The 20702-nt window shown below is 40.3% G+C and overlaps 1 protein-coding gene across 4 annotated transcripts in view; it reads left to right on the top strand.

The window, feature by feature from the left end:
• MYH10 (myosin heavy chain 10) overlaps window positions 1–20702 on the top strand; it is a 152964-nt gene that overhangs the window by 34865 nt on the left and 97397 nt on the right. For all 4 annotated transcript variants that reach the window (XM_054047844.1, XM_054047845.1, XM_054047846.1 and 1 more), the window contains exon 4: window positions 19346–19373. In XM_054047844.1, coding sequence (XP_053903819.1) covers window positions 19346–19373 — 28 coding nt within the window. The remainder of the gene's footprint in view (window positions 1–19345; window positions 19374–20702) is intronic.

Consider the following 20702-nt stretch of genomic DNA (forward strand, 5'->3'; position numbering starts at 1 on the left):
TCCAAATTATTTATGAGGATATTGAATAGAACCGGACCTAGCACAGATCCCTGTGGAACCGTACTTAATAGGCCCTTCTTGCTTGACACTGAACCATTGGTAAAAACAGAATATGGTGTGTGGGGGTTGTGGTTTTTTTTTTTTTTTTTTTTTTTTTTTTTTTTTTTTCAACCAGTTGTGCAGCCGCCCGTTAGTTCATCTGGACTATATTTCCTTAGCTTGCTTGTGAGACCGTATCAGAAGCCTTTCTTAAGTTGGGATATCTCATCTACTGCTTACCCTGATCCACAAGGTCTGTTACTCTGTCAAAGAAGGATTCTAGGTTGGTTTGACATGATTTTGTTCTTGACAAATCCATGTGGACTGTTACTTATTATCCTGTAGGTGCTTACAAATTGATTTCTTTATTTCCTCCATTATCTTTCCGGGTACTGAAGTTAAACTGACTGGTCTATAATTGGGTTGTCCTTACTCCCCTTGTTATAGATCAGTATTATATTTGCCCTTTTCCAGCCCTCTGGGATCTCTTCTGTCTTCCTGGAGTTCTTGAAGATACCCACTAATGGCCCAGAGCGCTCTTCAGCCAGTTCCTTAAATATTTTAGGATGTATTTTGTCAGGTCCTGCTGATTTGAAGATCTCTAACTTGTCCAAGTAATTCTTAACTTGTTCTTTCCTTATTTTAGCCTTAGATACTACCCTATTTATGCTGATGTTCACTATATCATCCGACCACTGCTAACCTTTTTGGTGAAAGCTGAAAAGAAGGCATTTAACTCTTCAGCCCAACCCCCCCGCCCCTCCCGCCAACTCTCCTGCTCTCTCTTCCCTTAGACTTGCTTCTTATGAGATCTTTCCTACCAGTTCTGAGTTTGCCAAAATCTGTCTTGAAGTCCATGACCTTTATTCTGCTGTTCTCCCCCCCCCCCCCAGCTATTCCTTCGAATCATGAACTGATCATTTCATGATCACTTTCACCCACCTTCAAATTCTCAACCAGTTCCTTCCCTTTTGTAAGAATCAAATCTAGATCAGCCTCTCCCCTACTTGCTTTCTCCACCTTCTATAATAGGAAATTGTCTCCAGTGTATTTCAAGAATTTATTGGTTAATCTGTGCCTTGCTGTATTTTCCCAGTGGATGTCTGGGTTGTGATGGGGGACTTCAGCTACCAAGTCCTGTGCTTTGGATGATTTTGTTGGCTTTTTTTTAAAAAAAGCCTCATCTACCTCTTCCTGGTTAGGTGGTCTATAGTAGACCATGCCATGGCATCACCTTTTTTTTTTTTTTTTTTTTAACTCCTTTTATCCTTACCCAGAGACTTTCAACAGGTCTATCTCCCACTTTGATATCAACCTCAATCAGGTGTATATATCTTGATTATACTAGGCAACTGCTCCTCCTTTTTACCTTCCTGTCTTTCCTGAACAAACTGTACCCTTCTATACCAATATTTCAATCATGTGAATTATTTCGCCCTCTGTAATGCCAATTATGTTGTAATTATTATTCACTAGTATTTCTAGTTTTCTTGTTTATTCCCCGTACTTCTTGCATTAGTATGAGACATCTAATCATATTGAACATGTGTCCTTTTGACGAAGACAATAGTAGGCAAAGCTGCATTATCTTCGTTAGCCAGTAAAGTGTATAAAACTTGATTCACTGGCCAATAAATCACGTTACTATTTTGGTTTATTTGTTTTATTAAGGGTATGATTGAAGATGTTTTAAACTGACAAACACTGCTGCAAAAAAGTTGCTAAATCACGTGTTGCTGTTGAAATATTTTACACCTGTACCAGAAAAATGTGTGGGTAGTTTTTGTGAGCTCTTGAGTTCTAGGATTCATCCCTGAGAAGGCTCATCCCACAGTGTCCTGTGCTGTGACACCACGAGGTTAACACAAGGTGCTTATTATTTGGTGACATAGGAGCGCTTTTGAAGATTGTTGTAGCCTGTAAGGTACAGACATAACATTTCTATTCCCATTCTTTTGTTTCCCTTCCATTACTTTAATTTCCTCACTTGCTAGCATTATGCAGGAACAGTTGAAAGAGCAGCAGAATATATACTGATTTGTGCACTAAACTTTAAACTTCCATATAACTAAACTATTTACATCAACAGAATCACATAGATAAGTGTGATGAAGGAACTAGTCTGTTTGTTTGCCTAAAACTAAATCTCTAGGCTGAGATTTTCAAAGCTACTTAGATGCTCAGTTCAGTGGGAATAGGGCTTCTAAATCCCTTTGGCAGCTTTGAAATGCTCAGCCCCAGTTTTTATACAACATGCAGGGCCATCTATGCTGCTGAAAAGTGAATAAGTGAGGAAATGAAAGTTGGGGTTGGGACTTGGGTTTTACTTAAGGTACAGGAAAACTTACAGAACACATCTAATTGCTGACTTTCAATGTTTTTTCATTTAATTGAAAATGGAGGACTGGCCTAATCTTGAGATAGTAGCACCAATTTGGGGATGTTACCTAGCACTCGTATTCATCAATAACTCAATTTATTCTTCTTCCTCTTCCCAAAATTTACTGCTGGTTTACCCTAGCTATACCTTATTTGTAGTCACTGTGTGGGATTTTTCATATGGCAGTTAGTTCAGTAGGTTAAAGCTAAATTTTCAAAGCAATGTCTCAGGTTGCTCAGGAGAATAAGAGGCCTGGTATTTCGGGTCTGTGTATGGGGAGGGAAGAGTGTTAGTGCTTGCCAAGGTCCATCGTGGTTTTGGGGGGGGGTTATTTTGCTATATTTACACTTTTTTTCATCTTGTTTCCTTGTTCTTTTGTTAAATATTAAATTAGCATTAATGTCATAGGACTGACTTTAATTCAACTGGGGAGAATTTTCATCTGTAAACAGTAGTTATGCCTACCACTAACTACTTTAGGTTAATCAAAGGCTGATATGGCCTATGGTTTTAGGGCCTACTGTCGCTTAGTGATTAGAAATGTAGAGTAATGCTCAATACCTGTTGTAAGTCTGTCCTTGGGAAGAGAGGTTTCAGAGTAGCAGCCGTGTTAGTCTGTATCCGCAAAAAGAACAGGAGTACTTGTGGCACCTTAGAGACTAACAAATTTATTAGAGCATAGGCTTTCGTGGACTACAGCCCACTTCTTTCCGAAGTGTAGTCCACGAAAGCCTATGCTCTAATAAATTTGTTAGTCTCTAAGGTGCCACAAGTACTCCTGTTCTTTTTTTCTTGGGAAGAAAGCGTTTTCCTAGGATTTGGAAGACTAGAACTAAAATTACAGCACAAACTCCTTTCTGAAAATTAAATGAACAAGGAACTCTAGCAGTCTCTCCTTTGGATAGCCTCACTTTCTCAAATGGAAACCACGCTATGTAGCAAGCAGCATAACATGCTGTTAGGCTGAAAAGACTGAGAGGGAGCCACACAGCATTCTCTCCATGTTCTGTAAAGAATGCAAAACACCTATTGTCAGACATACTAAATCTATGATTAAAATCCCAAATATTTTCCATGATCGTGTTTTTTTGTTTTGTTTTGTTTTTGTTTTTCTGGTTTATCACAAGAGTCACACAATCCTTTCTACCCTGGTAGCCATTTTGCACTTCTGCCTACACAGAACCAGCTGCATGTCAAGCCTTATGTGAGGAATTTGTGAGTCTTTTTGTGTATTGTTGCAACATGTTGTCCAGCTGCCTATTGGAAATTGAAGGTAGACACTGGTGCATAATGTGAGGAATGAATAAGTGAAGAGAAAGCATTTGTTTAGTGAGGGAAGGGAGGCAACATACAAGAGCATTGCCAAAATCTGCTGCAGACAGGAACTGAGTAATATAAATTCTGTTCTGCTGAAACAAACTTCCAGTTCACTTCAAATCCAAATAGAAAGCTAATGGAAAACACTTGATTGTTAGCTAAGCTTATTGAACTTTTTTTTTTTAAATAATTTTACCACAATAGAACCTCAGTTACGAACACCTGAGAAATGGAGGTTGTTCGTAACTTTGAAATCTTCGTAACGCAGAAGAAAACCTTATGGTTGCTCTTTCAAAAGTTTACAACTGAACATTCACTTAATATAGCTTTGGAAAATGCTGCTTTCTCTCCTCCTTTTTTTTTTTTTTTTTTTTTTAAAGTAGTTAAACTTTAACACTACTGTATTTGCTGTGGGGGTGTCTCTGCCTGATTGCATACTTACATTTCCAAATGGGGGGAGGGGAGGTTGATTGGTCAGCTCATAACTCTGAGGTTCTACTGCATTTTGTTATCAGGTCTCTGTGGGTTCACACTGTGATGTGTAAAGTTTTTGACTATCTTGCTTTCTTGAGGGCTGAAAAGAATCCATCCTTAATTCAGTACTAGTTATATTTCCTAATTCTTGCCTTTTATTAGCCACCAGTCCCACAAAGGGCTTAACAATAAGCTTGAAGGATTTATTGCTCGTGCAGGAGAAACTGAGATGAATTCTTATCTTGTCAGCATACTACATTTTAGCAGGACTGCTAAGTGTCACACATCTTGCATGGTTCCCCACGCATTTTGCAGCTCTACCTGTAGGGCCCTACCAAAGTCACGGCCATGAAAAGTGCATCATTGACCATGAAATCTGGTCTCCTGTCCCCCCCCCCCCAACAGTCTTGTGTGCTTTTACCCTATACTATACAGATTTTGCAGGGGAGACCAGTGTTTTTTTTCCAAATTGGGGGTCCTGACCCACAAGGTAGTTGCAGGGGGGGTTGCAAGGTTATTTTGGGGTGTGGGGTGTGGAATTGCCTCCCTTACTTCTGCGCTGCCTTCAGAGCTGGGTATCTGGAGAGCTGCGGCTATTGGTCAGGTGCCCTGTTCCGAAGGCAGCGCCCTGTCAGCAGCACAGAAGTAACGGTGGCAATACCATACCATGCAATCCTTACTTCTGCACTGCTGTTGGTGGCAGCGACAACCCCGGGGAATTACAGACCAGTCAGCTTAACTTCTGTAGCCAGAAAGATAATGGGGCAAATAATTAAGCAATCAGTTTGCAAACACCTAGAAGATAAGGTGATAAATAACAGTCAGCATTGGTTTGTCAAGAACAAATCGTGTCAAACCAACCTGATAGCTTTCTTTGATAGGGTAACAAGCCTTGTGGATGGGGCGAGCGGTAGATGTGGTATATCTTGACTTTAGTAAGGCTTTTGATACCGTCTCGCATGACCTTCTCATAAACAAACTAGGGAAATACAACCTAGATGGAGCTACTATAAGGTGGGTGCAAAACTGGTGGGAAAATCTTTCCCAGAGGGTAGTTATCAGTGGTTCACAGTCATGCTGGAAGGGCATAACAAGTGGGGTCCCGCAGGGATCAGTTCTGGGTCCGGTTCTGTTCAATATCTTTATCAGTGATTTAGATAATGGCATAGAGAGTACACATATAAAGTTTGCAGAACCAAACTGGGAGGGATTGCAAGTGCTTTGGAGGATAGGATTAAAATTCAGAATGATCTGGACAAACTGGAGAAATGGTCTGAAGTAAATAGGACGAAATTCAATAAGGAAGAATGCAGAGTGCTCCACTTAGGAAGGAACAACCAGTTGCACACATACAAAATGGGAAATGACTGTCTAGGAAGGAGTACTGAGGAAAGGGATCTGGAGGTCATAGTGGATCACAAGCTAAATCTGAGTCAGCAGTGTAATGCTGCTGCAAAAAAAGCAAACATCATTCTGGGATGTATTAGCAGGAGTATTGTAAGCAAGACACAAGAAGTAATTCTTCTGCTCTACTCTGAGCTGATTGGAGTATTTGTGTCCAGTCTTGGGTGCCACATTTCAGGAAAGATGTGGACAAATTGGAGAAAGTCCAGAGAAGAGCAACAAAAATGATTAAAGGTCTAGAAAACATGACCTATAAGGGAAGATTGAAAAAATTGGGTTTGTTTCTTCTGGAGAAGAGAAGACTGAGGAGGGGACATAAAAGGTTGTTACAAAGAGGAGGGAGAAAAATTGTTCTCCTTAGGCTCTGAGGATTGGACAAGAAGTAATGGGCTTTAATTGCCGCAAGGGCAGTTTAGGTTGGACATTAGGGAAAAACTTCCTAACTGTAAGAGTGGTTAAGCACTGAAATAAATTTCCTAGGCAGTTGTGGAATCTCCATCATTGGGGATTTTTAAGAGCAGGTTGGACAAACATCTGTTGGGGATGGCCTAGATAATGCTTATTCCTGCCTTGAGTGAAGGGACTGGATTTGATGACCTCTCAAGGTCCCTTCCAGTTCTATGATTCTATAATTACAACACCATGACATTTCAGATTTAAATAGCTGAAATAATGAAATTTACTATTTAAAAAATCCTATGACCGTGAAACTGACCAAAATGGACCATGAATTTGGTAGGGCCCTATCTGCATTCCCACAGACCCTCTGAGATGTTAAGCATTTAGCTGTGCCACCAGGGGTTGCTGTGGTACTTCCACTGCTAGCTGCCATGAAGCCTCTCTTGCCCTTTCACCACTCTCCCGTTGCTTCTTTTTGCAGGGAAAGGGCAGTTGAGAGGAGGAAGAAAGATGTCAGGGGCCCAGTACTGATACCAGTACCTCTTATCCCCTTTGAGCCCCAGACACCATCACCCTGCCTGTAGTTTTCATCTAGCATCCCCACCCAGCTACATCCAGCATCCTCAGGTGTCTATCATCAGTCCATACTTCCTCAAACACACAGGCACCCTAGCACCATCCAGCGCACATCAGACACCTTGTGGTACTCCATGCACTTAAGTAACCCTAGCAGGTTTCATAAACATTCCTGTCTATCTCAGCCAGAGATGCCAAGTTTTTGTGCAGTGTCGTATCCTGCCATTGCATAGTTCAGGATGTATTGAACATAACCTGAAGATTATGGTTATCCACCAAACACTCAAATAGCTCATTTTACAGCTTGTATAAAATGTCACACACAGCTCTACGGAGATTGGCATCTACATGTTTTAATTACACCATACTCAATATTCCTTGCAAAGTGTCAAGTTATAGAGTTTTGAAGTATTACAAATCTAGTTCGTGACTGACCATATATTCAGGGTTGGCAATTTCCTGGGGAAAAACTAGTTTAGGACAGGGCACTCGTAACTACTAGCTTAAAGTTATTTTCCCTAATTTTGCTGGTTTATTGGAATATATTAACAAAAATACTTAACAATTGGATAATAGTTTTTGCAGTAATATGGTCCCTTTAATTTTAAAGGAAATAAAATAAAATAAAAAAAACCCCTCCACTTAAAGCGGTATGCTATTGTCTTGGCGACCTCAAACTGGAATTGAAACGTCTGAATCTGGGAATTCCCCTTCTTTGTTTAGCAATGAAAGTTAGCTAACAAAACATGTAATTTTCATTGCTAAACAAAGAAGGGGAATTCCCAGATTCAGATGTTTCAGCTCCAGTTTGAGGTAAACTGGACTGAATAGTTAAGGCACTAGTCTGTTCCTTGATCTGGCTGGCTGAAGTACAACTGCTGCAGCTGAACTCCATGAGTACAGTGACTCAAGTAAAAATATTTCAATCTGAGCAAAGGTGGAAGACGACTTGTCCCAATTCATGGCTATTTTGAGAAAGTTCGTGAAGATGACGGAGTCTTAGATGCAGAAAAAGCAAAGAAAGTGAGTAGAAAGGCAGACGCTATAAAGAAACATTTTGCAGAATGCAGTGGGAAGAACAAAGACACTAGAACCACTGACTGGCTAAACACATGAATATTAGAATCGGACTCTGAGGATGAAGGTACTGGTAATACTGCATTGCCATTACCAAATACATCAAAAGAATGAGAGATCCAGGCTGGCCGCAGACAAGGAGGAAGAAGTACCAGTTTTTTTCAACCTCAAATGGATATGTATGTAACAAAAACCATACCAGAGGTGAAACAAAAGAGACTTGAAAATGGCTTTTTTTTTTTTTTTTTAATGGCTGTAATATTCCCCTTTCTGTTGGATGCTCAGCTGCCTAAGACCAGGCTATAAATACCCAGTTGAAAGCAGGTAGCGGGGAACTGTTAGATGCAACTCCTGATGGCTTGAGGGTGGAAGCACACAAAGAATTACATGGAAAAACAGTTACATTCATATGAGATGGCTGGAGTAATGTGCACAATAAGCCAGTAATGGCTAAGTGTAGCAGATAAGGAAAACTGGCTTATATATCAGCGGTTGATATTGGAGACCAATAGACTGGAAAGTACTATGCTACACTGGCAAGAGAAGCCAAGACATTAGCAAATGAACTGTATGGCGGTGTTGAGCTTACCTGACAGACAATAAGAAAAAGATGCAAAAGATGAAGTGATTTGGAACAAGATGACTATACTTTTGGTTACGTATGGATGTGCGTCATATTGGCTTTGTCTACTTGGACAAGACCCTACCCCCAAGTGATTTAATGAAAAGTGTTGTAGATTTAGAAAAGCATTTTTGTAATCACCATCACTCTGGAGCCTGGTAAAAAGAATGCCCCGGATCTGTAAACCTCCATCAGGTCTCACCAGGAATTTGGAACATTCAACTTGCCTGGAAACATATGTTAAAAATCACGTCGGGATTGAGAGTGTTCACAAGGCAGAACTTCAGTGAATCTTTCAATCTTTTCAAACTTCAGATACATCCATTCAAAACTGAGGCATAGGCTCAGTCTAGCCACTACATCGAAGTTGGTCTTTCGCTACAGAATGCGTGTGGCCAAATGGACCTGGATTGGTACTCTGCATGCCTCTGATTGCATAATGCTTCAAGCCTACAACAGTGTGCATTATTTTCATATGGTTTTGACTTCTGAAAACTGAAATGAGTCATGACCTATAAAACTTCCTTGAGAAAATACTGAACCAAAATGTATAGACACTCTGGTGGTCAATATTATAATTACATATTCGTGTTACACCCACTGTGGTTTTATGTTTAATTTGGGGTTGTACAAATCTCCAAATTTATGAAACTAAAACGAAGTGTAATATGATGTGCATTAATGAAACAGTTTTTAAAATAGCAAAATGCCTTAAACTGGGACTAAACTCTTCCCCCCCCCCCCCCCCCCCTTCCCCAGGGTGGTAAAAAAAAAAAAAAAAAAAAAAAAAAAAAAAAATTGTAAAAACCACCTCTGGTAAACCATGCCATTCTGAAAATCATGTGAATCCATCTACAGGATGCTTTTCTAAAATACCAGTCATAGCACTAGAAACTATAGTACTTGGTTTCACATGACTGCCATGGTGCTGAATCAGGCATTACTGTGGTCATAGCTCTTAAATAAACATTTCTCCCAATACTAAGAGGAACTAACTGAAAACATGAAACTGGCAGATAAAAATCTTACTGCATTTCTTGAAATAATTTGTAACGTGAACAGTTGCTATTAAAAACAGATATTCGGAGTCTCGTATAGAGGACTGTTTGAATGCAAAACTGGAGGAGGGAAAACTCTGTCCTAGAATAAACAGAGGAATTCTACAAATAGACTCCTTAACTAGATAAACTTTATTAGTGTGTTACAGGAAAATTCGTTACTCCTTGTGTGGAAAATGAGTTGGGCTCAGCTGGCTACTCCTTATGGGCCCGCAGTTGAATCCCCTCCATGCAATGTCAGCCTTGTCCCTCCCCAGCCTGGATTTTCTTTTTGCTTTTACCCCACTGTTAAAGACTGGGGGTGGGGGGAGTGGTACAGGTTAAGTAGAGAGTCAGATGGCAAGGAGTCAGTTTTTGGGTTTTTCGTTTGCCCAACAGAGGGCCTCTGGTGTAGAAGAAGCAGCCAGGGTAGAATAAACTGAGGATTCTTTTTATTCCCTGTGTGTCCTAACCAAGAATTGGGAAGGGGAAAAGTCACACTGCACTTTACAAACAACTAGACATCAAACCCTGTATAATTTCACTAACAAAATAGTTCAAACTTCTCATACAATGAAGCTGTACATATACAACTGAAGAAACATTTTTAGGATTAATGGTTGCTCCATTCCCATCAACTAGGTAACAAAGCTGAAGAATATTCTGTTTTGGGGAATACCGCAAAGAATTGCCATTTCAAAATGGCTTCCATTTGCATGAGCTTTAAGCTAAAAGCTGCCCTAGCAAAAGTGGCTAGTGTCTCCTGACTGCATAGTGGGCTACCATCTTCTTTGAAAGGAGCTTAGTTGTGGATCATGGGAAGTGATTGACACTTTAAAAGAGGGCATTTTAGCTGATGGCAACCTGTGGCCTCATTCTGATTTGAGAACAATGGGAGGTGGTAGCCATTTTGAAAGATGGTAATCCTTTGTGACACTCTCTGAAGGAGAAGACTTCTGTAAAATGATGAAAAATAAAGTTAGGAAAAAATAGTGGCAAAAAATGACCATAATCCTAAATATTTTTAGAAACTATTTGTTGTACCTTATCTGTTCTACAGGGGGAGGCAGGGAATCCTCAAATTGTATATTTTACAGTCTGAAGTCTAATTGTCTTCCTTCAAACTGAAGAATTTTACATGAATTCTCACCTAAGCCACCGTAGCCAACTACAAGAGACTAACTGCACTGGAATGTAATTTGAACATTGAGCATTAAAATAAATTATGAAAATCTACAAGAAAGATTGTAAAATGTCAACTTCTGACGGAATGGTAAGGTTTTACAATCCTTCTTGTAGATTATGAAAATCTATTCTAATACTGAAAGGTATGTGTTGTAGATCCTTGCTTAAAAAGACTGAGATCTGTAGTGCTGATTTCCAACTACCACTGCTTTTAACATGCAGTAGGGATCTATCAAGACTTGCCTAAATAAAATTTGAAATTGTCAATTTTTCTTATTTTAATGGGAAAATGTAGCTGTAGGATCATTTTACTTGATTTCAGAGTTCTAGTAAATAAATACTACTTTACAAGTAAAGAAATTGTAATACAAATGTGTAACAAGTCACATACTCAAGAGCTCCAGCTGGAAGCTTGCCGCTGTTTTGCAGACATGCCATTTTGTGGCATATCTACAATAGTGGAGTGAAAATGCATTCTTCTATATTGTGCTTTAAGTTTAGTTTTCTGGGGCATTTTCAGTAATCTAAACACTAGTTTAGATTGTAAAATCAAAATAGTAAATCGCAACTTTGATTTTTTTACAATTTTGAGTTGAGATTACTTAATGTTCTAAAGCAATGTGTAATAGCTAGTCTGGCAGAAACTTTTCTCTTAAATATATTTTGCAGCAGCAAATTTGAATAGATCAATGTCTTGCCACTATGTGTAGTTTTTAAAAAACAAATGCCTGCTTTTTATAGCCTTTGCTATTGAAACACTAAAGATTACTATTCAACTGAGTACTGTAGTTATCAATAAATTACTTTCTGTAGTGAAAATAACGTCAAACTGGAAAGTGCTTCACTTATTTTAGAACTGAAAGATACTTGCCACTAGCTCACTGGTAAATGAGTAACAGAACTGGCATCCATTCAGTTTTTAATTCTAAAAGAACTAATACAATAGCATTCAGATTTTAGTGGTATCTCTTCTTTGTTAGTCTTGTTTTGGCACATGGATTTAGCTACTGAAATCACAAAAAATACACAAGTCTTTGTCTAGCCATTGTAGGAAGCTTGTAAATTTCAGAAACTTCTAATCTTTTAGTTGTCAGTACAAACTAATGAAATTCTGGAGTATCTGTGACAGTGTGCTCACATTTGTATAAGATTTCTATTTCTCATGGGATATGTAACTCTATTGGCAGCACAGCTACCTTTTTCAATTCTGCATCAAAATGGCTATAACACCAATTCAGTGTCTGGTTGCTTTCCCTAAAGTTGTTACTCTTGTTGGTGACAGCAGCATGAGTATGACTAGAACCCGTTTTCACTACAAAAAGAAGATCTTTAGCTATAAGCATTCTACTCTGTGCAGACATTCAAACTGTCCTATAAATATTTAATACCTCACACCTCTGCCTTCCATAAAATGTCATCAAAAAGTATTGCTAAATTGTAGCATTTAACTTCTGCTTGTGGCTAATATACTCTGTACACTTGCAATATGTCTTTTTCTGTGTAACAGAAACCACTGCCTTGTTGAAAGCTTATTTAAAGAATAGCTGTATTGATTTATTCAGATGGGGAAAAATAGTAACATGCCTCATATCAGCATTGTGATATTTATTTGAGATTAATCTAAAATGGGATGCATTTAAAATGGTTCCAAGAATTTCTCATTTAGCTAGTTGTGGTGGTACATGGTAGTCGTTGGTGTCTAGACACTTTCCACAACCTTTTGAGAGGGCAGTTAATTTTAAAGATTACTGAACTGTACTTTGAATGAGGAACAGAAGTAGTTCATTAGAAATTCTGGCCTTCAACCATTCTCTGCTCTAATGTCTGCTTCTTGGAGCAGCTTCTCCTGGAATCCACAAGGGGAGAGGCAATTCTTGATTCAGTTCTAAATGGAACACAAGGTCTGGTCCAGGAGGTGAACATAGCTGAACTACTCAGTAATAGCGACCATAATGTAATTAAATTTAACATCCTTGGGGGGGATGTCAAATAACCCCCCCCCAGTAGCATTTACTTCAAAAAGGGGACCTACACAAAAATGAAGAAGCTAGTTAAAAAGAAATTCAAAGGATCAGTCACAAGTGTGAAATGCATGCAGACTGCGTGGAGAAAACATTTAAAAAGACTATCCTAGAGGCTCAGCCTAAATGTATTGCACCCCCCCCCAACAGTGAGAGGACGAAACATAGCCAACATGGGTAAACAGCAGAGTAAAAAGAGATGGTTAGAGGCAAAAAGGCATCCTATAGAAATTGGAAGTCAAATCTTAATGAGGAAAATAGAAAGGAGCATAAAGCTTCCCAAGAGTCAGTGAGGCCAGGCCACTGGAGGAATGAGGTGCTGATAAAGCATTTAAGGAAGACAAGGCCATTGGGAAGAAGCTAAATGAATTCTTTGTACAGGTCTTCACTGCAGAAGATATGGGGGAGATCCCCCACATCTGAACCATTATTTTTAGGTGACATATCTCAATCTGAGACAGTTCCTCAGATATCAATAGAAGAGGTATTGGAAAAAATTGATAAATTAAGCTAAAGTCACAAGGACCAGATGATATTCACCCAAGAATTGTGAAGGAATGCAAATATGAAATTGCAGAACTAACTGTGGCATGTAACCTATCGCTGACATCCGCTTCTGTACCACATAACTGGAGGATAGCTAATGGAATGTAGCTCCAGTGGTGATCCTGGCAACTAAAGGCCGGTAAGCCTAACTTCAGTGCCTGGCAAATTGGTTGATGCGATGGTAAAGAACGTAATTATCAGACACATAGATGAATATAATATGTTGGGGAAGAGTCAACATGGCTTTTGTAACAGGAAATCATGCCTTACCAATCTATTGGAATTCTTTGCGGGAGTCAACAAACATGGACAAGGGTGATTCAGTGGATATAGTGTACTTGGATTTTCAGAAAGCCTTTGATAGCATCCCTCACCAAAAGCTCTTAAGCAAAGCAAAGAGTCATGGGATAAGAGGGAAGGTCTTCTCATGGATCAGTAACTGTTTAAAAGACAGGAAACAAAGGGTAGGAATAAATGGTCAGTTTTCAGAATGGAGACTGGTAAATAGCTGTGTCCCCCAAGGATCTGTACTGGGGCCTATGCTATTCAACATATTCATAAATGATTTGGAAAAAGGGGTGAACAGTGAGAGGGCAAAATTTGCAGACAATAAAAATACTCAAGATAGTTAAATCCAAAGTTGACTGCAAAGAGTTAAAGGGATCTCACTAAACTGGGTGACTAGGTGCCAAAATGGCAGATGAAATTCAGTGTTAAGTGCAAACTAATGCACATTGGAAAACATAATCCCAACTATCCATACAAAATTATGGGATCTAAATTAGCTGTTCCCACTCAAGAAGGAGATCTTGAAGTCATCCACTCCCTATGGAGCAGCAGTCAAAAGAGATAAGTGTTGGGCACCAAAAGATATACTGGAATTGGAGAAGGTGCAAAGAAGGGCAACAAAAATGATTGGGGGATATATTACAGCTTCCATGTTGGGAAAGATTAAAAAGACTGGGACTGTTCAGTTTAGAAAAGGGATGGGTGGGTGGAGGGAAAGGATAGAGGACTATAAAATCATGAGTGGTCTAGAGAAAGTGAATAGGGAAGTATTATTTACCCCTTCACATAACAAATGAAGCAGAGGTCACCCAATGAAATGAACAGTCAGAAACAAACAAAAGGAAGTACTTCACACAATGTACAGTCAACCTGTAGAACTTGTTGCCAGGGGATGTTGTAAAGGCCAAAACTGGGTTTGAACTGGATTAAAAAAAGAATTTAGGTAAGTTCATGGCAGATATGGCTGTCAGCCAAGATGGTCAGGGATCCAACCCCATGCTCCGGATGTCCCTAAACTTCTAAGTGCCAGAAACTGGGACTGGACCACAGGGGATGTGGATCACTTGAAATTGCCCTGTTCTGTTTATTCCCTCTGAAGCATCTGGCAGTGGCCACTATCAGAAGACAGGATACTGGGCTAGATGGACCGGTGATATCACTCAGTATGACCATTCTTATGCTTCTGCTAATTAACATACCCATCTGTGCAGAGACCTTTTCTGATCTGTAACTGTTCCTGTATATCTTGTTTCTCCATGGATCATCCATGTAGCCAGAGCACTGAAAATACAAGTGCTAGTCACAATGAGTGCAGGAGCACTTCCAGTATGGTTAGTGATTCTGTCTTTCTGTCTTCCATTTGCAATTGAGTTATAAGCTGGTTTGATGGGATAACGTGATTTTAGTCAATCAATCAACAGCGTGCCATCGCGGGTAAATAGTATCAATGGTCAAAGAGGGTCTGGCTGGAGAATCTTGCCTGCATGCTCGGGGTTCTACTGATCGCCATATTTGGGGTCGGGAAGGAATTTTCCTCCAGGGTAGATTGGCAGAGGCCCTGGAGGTTTTTCACCTTCCTCCGCAGCATGGGGCGGGGGTTGCTAGCTGGAGGATTCTCTGTGACTTGAAGTCCTTAAATCACAGGATTTGGGGACTTCAACAGCTGAGTCAAGGGAAGGGGGTGGGTCAGCTTTTGTGGCCTGCATCATGCGGGAGGTCAGACTAGATGATCATACTGGTCCCTTCTGACCTTAAAGTCTATGAGTCTGAGTCCCAGTCCTGCAAGCGCACATCTGGCCAACTCAATACAAGTAGTCCCAAAATTACCAAACTTTGCGAGTGTCTGCAGAATTGGGCCTGTAATTTCAAAGTATGCCTCACGTGGTCACTTGGTAAAAGTCATGTTCCCTGGTGGGCAATACAGGTCCTGTTTGGGCTCATAAGGAATGGTTGGAAGAAGGGTCATGCTATGTATCTGTTTGTGCATCTGATGTTGCTTTTAATACCTAATATTTTGCCTTCACTTTAATGTTTGCTCCTGATACACTGAATATGGCTAGAATTAGAGAACGATATCTCCCATCCCAACCTGCCACAAACAGTACATTAGAATTATTCTTGCAAACCAGTTGGCACTGCTTGATCCCCTTCTACTGGAATTGTTCAGTGGGTGTAGCAAAGAACCAAATACAAGGAGACACTAAATACTGTATTTAGCACCTCGAGCTCTTAAATCATGTGTTTTTCAACCGGGAGCATTGTCAGGATTTTAAATTGAAACTTTCTTTACAACCATCCTCGTACTTGGTGTGGGAGGTGTTTACTTTAAGATGTGTTTGTACTAGGTACAGGCTTCTACTTTTGCAAGGAGCGAAGCAAAGGAATGGGACATGAAGCATAGAATGGAAGCCAGAAGAGAACTGGTTTAGGAAAACCAACAGCTGTTCTACATTGTGGTACCACTTAGCAGTTTTAAGACCACTTTTTAAGTCCACCATTTTAAGACCACTTTTCACCACCCTTGGACAAAAAATAAAAATCTTCCTGTAGCCTGAAATGTTGCACGCATGCTATATGCCAATTTTTTGGGAAGTCTGAAGTAAATCAGGCAGATATTTCCAAGTAGTGTTTTCACATCTTCAATTTAGTTATATTTTTTGTCTTTTCAAAACTCAAACTTCAGAGCTTAAAGACTTCAAAGTTCTTTCATACTTAGTTTTCACTGGGGATATCAGTTTTATTCTGTGTAGACATCTAGTGATTTACTGCATTTCTAACCCACCCCACACACTGGAAAATCCACATCCTGATTTGGGGGTTTGAACATTTTCTCTGTATACAGAGATACATTTATACCCACATGCTGTAACTTTTCATGCACTGCCAAGAAAAGCCACATGCCTCTATAATTGCAGATAATACTTTAATGTACAAACCACACTCAATATATGGCAGACAAGCAGTCAAGTTCAATCAGATTAGACTGGTGCTTGTTTTTACTTTTCAACCTTAAGGAGTCACTTAGCTTTAAATCAAGGGCAAGTGTCCCTGGTTAACTTCTTGGTTTTGGTTTCAGCTTCTTTAGGTATGGGAACAGCAATTTGCAGATTCTCACAGCCTGTGTAGTAGCCTCCCAATCCAGTAAACCTTGATTGAGATATGCAAGTAGGTCTGCTAAAGCTGCTGACTAGTCCAGGTACTTAGTCCGACACTTTCCAAAAGCAGTTTAGGGGTCTCACCATCTTTTGTCTCACAGAAAATAGATATGAAAGATAAACAATAGATTTTTTGGATTACCTCTTAGCAGTCTTTTGCAGATAGCCCTGTGTATTACGGATTCTCTAATTACAGTTTTGAAATGGGTCTCTTACCCCTAATGACTTGCAATACACATCTGGGCTTCCTAAATCTCTGAGTAACGTATGTTTTATTGCAGGAAGGGTCTGAAGGCAAATCTATAACTCAAATATACAGATGAAACAATCCTCTTTCTCCCCCCCCCTTGCCCCTTGCCTTTGGGGGAGGGGGCGGGGGCGGTGTCAGGTGGGCAGGCTGTCATGGAAAAAGTTCCAAGGACCCTTCTTGGTTTCTTGTGTTGTGTATATCCTAGTTGAGTAACAGAGAAAACAGGTCAACTGCTCCCTCCTGCCTGAGTCTCTTTTTAGAGGAGACAGCTAGCTATTCTGCTTCAGTACTTGTAATGGTACTAGTTGGTACATGAAAGCTTTATAAAATTAGTTTATATGATTTGGGTTTTGATTTCATATTCCTCCATACTTAGTAGTATCTTGGAGTCTAGCTCCTAAAAATCGTTGGCCAAAACTATCCAAACCCAACAAAATTTTACTTTGCTTCTTGCAGCAAAGACACAGTTGAGTTATACTGGGATATCCCATTTAAAAAAAATACCATGTGTCTAGACTTCAAATCCATTAAGTGAAATCATTGGATTCTAGGGGGAGGAGGGATGGCAGGAAGGGAGGAATCACATGTTTCACAGCAACATAATTGTCCTCCTGCCTGTCCACCTTTAGTGCTTCAAGTCTAGAACTGTTTTCCTAGAGAGAACAGCAGTGATCAGTTGCTATTTGATGCTTTTTTCTGAGTCTTCCTACTTAGTGTGTCATGCATGGCCAGCAATTCATAAAGATCTCAAAGGTTTAAAGAATGGCACATCACTTGTTTTGAAGGACAGAAAAGGGACCTTATAATGAGGACCCTTGAAACATGGAATTGGTCTTATTCTGGAAGGCTCAGGGGTATATCCCTTAGTCTTGAACCTTACGTTCAAACAAAATAAGGTTGACTTGTTTGCAGAGGAATTCACTATTATTACGAAGGATATGATTTAGTCATGGAGATCAGTTGTCACGGATTCTGTGACTTTACCGGACCTCCGTGACTTCTTTGGCTTCAGCTGGGACTGTGCACCCCTGCCTTGCAGATGGGGCTGCAGGACTGTGCCCCCTGGGGCTGGGGCTCTGCTCCCCTACCCCACAGATGGGTCGGGAGCCAGGACTGTGTGCCACCCACTCTCCTGCCAGGACTGGAGCTGTGCACTGCCCCCTGGGACCGCAGATGGAGCCATACGCCCCTGCCTTGTGGCTTTGGCCAGGGTTGCAGCTGTGCACACACCCCTGTGGCTGTAGCCGGAGCTGTGCACCTGTGGTCAGCTCCAGAGCCGGCGCTATGCGAGCTAGCTCGCTCCCCCTCCTATGGTGGTGGTGCTCTAGCTGTCATTCATGTGTGCCCCCCCTCCGCCCCCTTCCGCTCTGCTCCCTGGTATTTTTAGTAAAGCTACAGAGAGGTCACAGGCTCTTGTGAATTTTTGTTTATTGCCTGTGATCTGTCCATGATAAAAATCTTAACCTTAACAATTACCCATTAAAAATAAATAATTCTACTGAAATTCCCTCATGAGTTTGCAGTAGATGACTACCAGTTATTCAGTGATCATTATGCAGATGGCTATAGAACCAGTTTGAGAGAAGGCTGTGTGTGTGGGTGGGTGGGTGGGGGGTGGGGGGTGTTCATAGGCATGAGGAGATGCTGAGCTTACTGAAGAAGTTGGGGGGGGGGGGGGGGGGGGGGGAGGGAGAGAAAGAGTTCTTTAACTAACTGAAAGACCAGAAAACTTTATGAAGTATTTTTCAGAGGAGCTGTTAAAGTAGAAGGAGCATATATTGAAATGCAGTATGTAAAGATGCTGTAACTTACAAGAGAACCATTCACAGTTAATAGTGCATGTCCTTCAGGCAATCTTTTCAACGCACAGTAGTGTATATTGTGTGCTGAGCAGTATCCTGTTGCACAGTTCAGTTCTGTTCTCTATCTAGCTAGGCATCCTGTTGGCAACTCTCTCTCTTCTGAATAAACTGAATTAAAACAGCACTTATGAGCTTCCATGTTCACAAGAAAAAGCTGTAGCTGGGAATTATCATATTGGCTGCAGACGTTCTTGCTTTTTCCAAGTACTTAAAATCTTGTTTGTAGCCAGTGAATCTGGGAGACTGTGTAGGGAACATAAAACACTAAAAGTTTCAACTAGTTTCATTTTCTCTCTGAAAATAGACTACTATATGGTTTTAAAAAAATCGATTACTAAAATGAAAATAATTTTGTATATAATATTTATTTTAGTTTAGTCTGCACTGGCCAGCACTTTCTGTATAGACAGACAGTTTAATTGTTTCCCTGACTAGTCAGTCTCTCTTCTTGCTGAAAAGAAGACCCTTTATAAACAAAGAGCTGAAAAACATCTCTCCTCCTCCCACGCCCCCTCCCCCAATTAAATGACTTCAGGATGCTACTTAAAGACCACACCATCAAACATAATTGATTTTTTTTTTATTTTTTTTATTGCTGAATTACAAAAAGTTCAAGTTTCTGAATGTCCTTTTAATATAACTTTGTAGCTTGCAATTACAACAAAATATCAGAAAAAAATCACAATCTATATTCTTTCTTCTTTGTTTTGCAGACCGTGAGGACCAATCAATTCTTTGCACGTAAGTAAACAAAATAATAAGTTGGCTGTTTTTTATCATATTAGTGATAGTACAAGGAACTTCACTACTATTGCCGGGATAGATTACTCTTAGTGTTTCTCTCAGCAGCTGCTTGTAACAATTAGCAACACATAATATAAAATCTAATCTAGTCTGGTATAGAGATGTTGACTCGTTCATAAAATGGTGCATTTGAACTTTGTCCCACTATCAACTTACTGAAAGTGTTAAATAGCATTTACCACTCAATAAGCATAATATCTTAAAAAAAAAAAAAAAAAAAAAAAACCATCATAAATCAAACAAGTGAATCTCTCTAATTTATAGATCATTAATATTCTGATAATGTTAAACCATACTGTAACTATTCAAAGTGTAGAGACTAGCTGAATAACTACAATAAAAGATCAGTTGCCTACTTGGCAGGTTCAAATTCAAAATTCACTCAAACTAAGATGGTCTTTTTTAAAATTTTTTGTTTGTCATCATTTATCCTATATTATTGGTGGCATATAGTGCAAGGGGTCTGGTTTGGACATTTAAAAACAAAGTGAGAACCCCCAAACACAAATGAGTTTCTGAAGAAACTGGCTGGTTCTTTACTTTCTCATCTCTCTCCAGCTGGCTAATAGTTTAGGTTGGACTTGGTTTCTGGCCTCCCCTGAGTGAGTTAACATTTGAAGGGCCTCCTAGCTAATTTACAATCTTCCCTGTCAGTCACCGCTCCGTGCTCCGTGTCTGTTAACGTACCAGCCAGCTTATTTACTTAACTTCAAAACATTTCTCCTAAGGGCTTGTTTATATTAGCTTTCCTATCTCCAATTCGATTACCAATTAACTCATTATAGGTAACATGTCTGTGAAGGATAGTTTGGACACTACCACAAATGTTTGTTCCAGGACACACACATGTTTGTAGGTTACCCTAGGGCACTGTAGAGGTCCGGACTCACCCCTGCAGCGCCCCCTGCTGGTTACTCTGGGGAATCAGCTCAATCCAGCCTCCGGAGCGCCCTCTGCAGGCCAGTGATCCAACTTGTCGTCTTCTGGTGCCCATGTCCCTCCCAGGACCCGGTGCCCCTATTACTGGGATGCTGCCCCCTGGCAGTACCCTACAGATTTGGGTCTCCCCTCCCCAGGGAACCCCCACCCACTATCCCCACCTTGCCTCAGCACTAGGCCACTGCCAGTCACCAACTAGTCCCCGCTCCCTGGGGCAGACTGCAGTATAGGCCACTCATCACTGGCAAGGGGGGTTTGGACCTGCTGCCTTGGATTAGCCCTGGGCTGCCCTCTGTAACCCCCTAGTACCCGTTGGCCTAAGACTAG

The sequence above is a fragment of the Malaclemys terrapin genome, chromosome 13, assembly GCF_027887155.1.
Source record: "Malaclemys terrapin pileata isolate rMalTer1 chromosome 13, rMalTer1.hap1, whole genome shotgun sequence".
Classification (NCBI taxonomy): domain Eukaryota; kingdom Metazoa; phylum Chordata; order Testudines; family Emydidae; genus Malaclemys; species Malaclemys terrapin.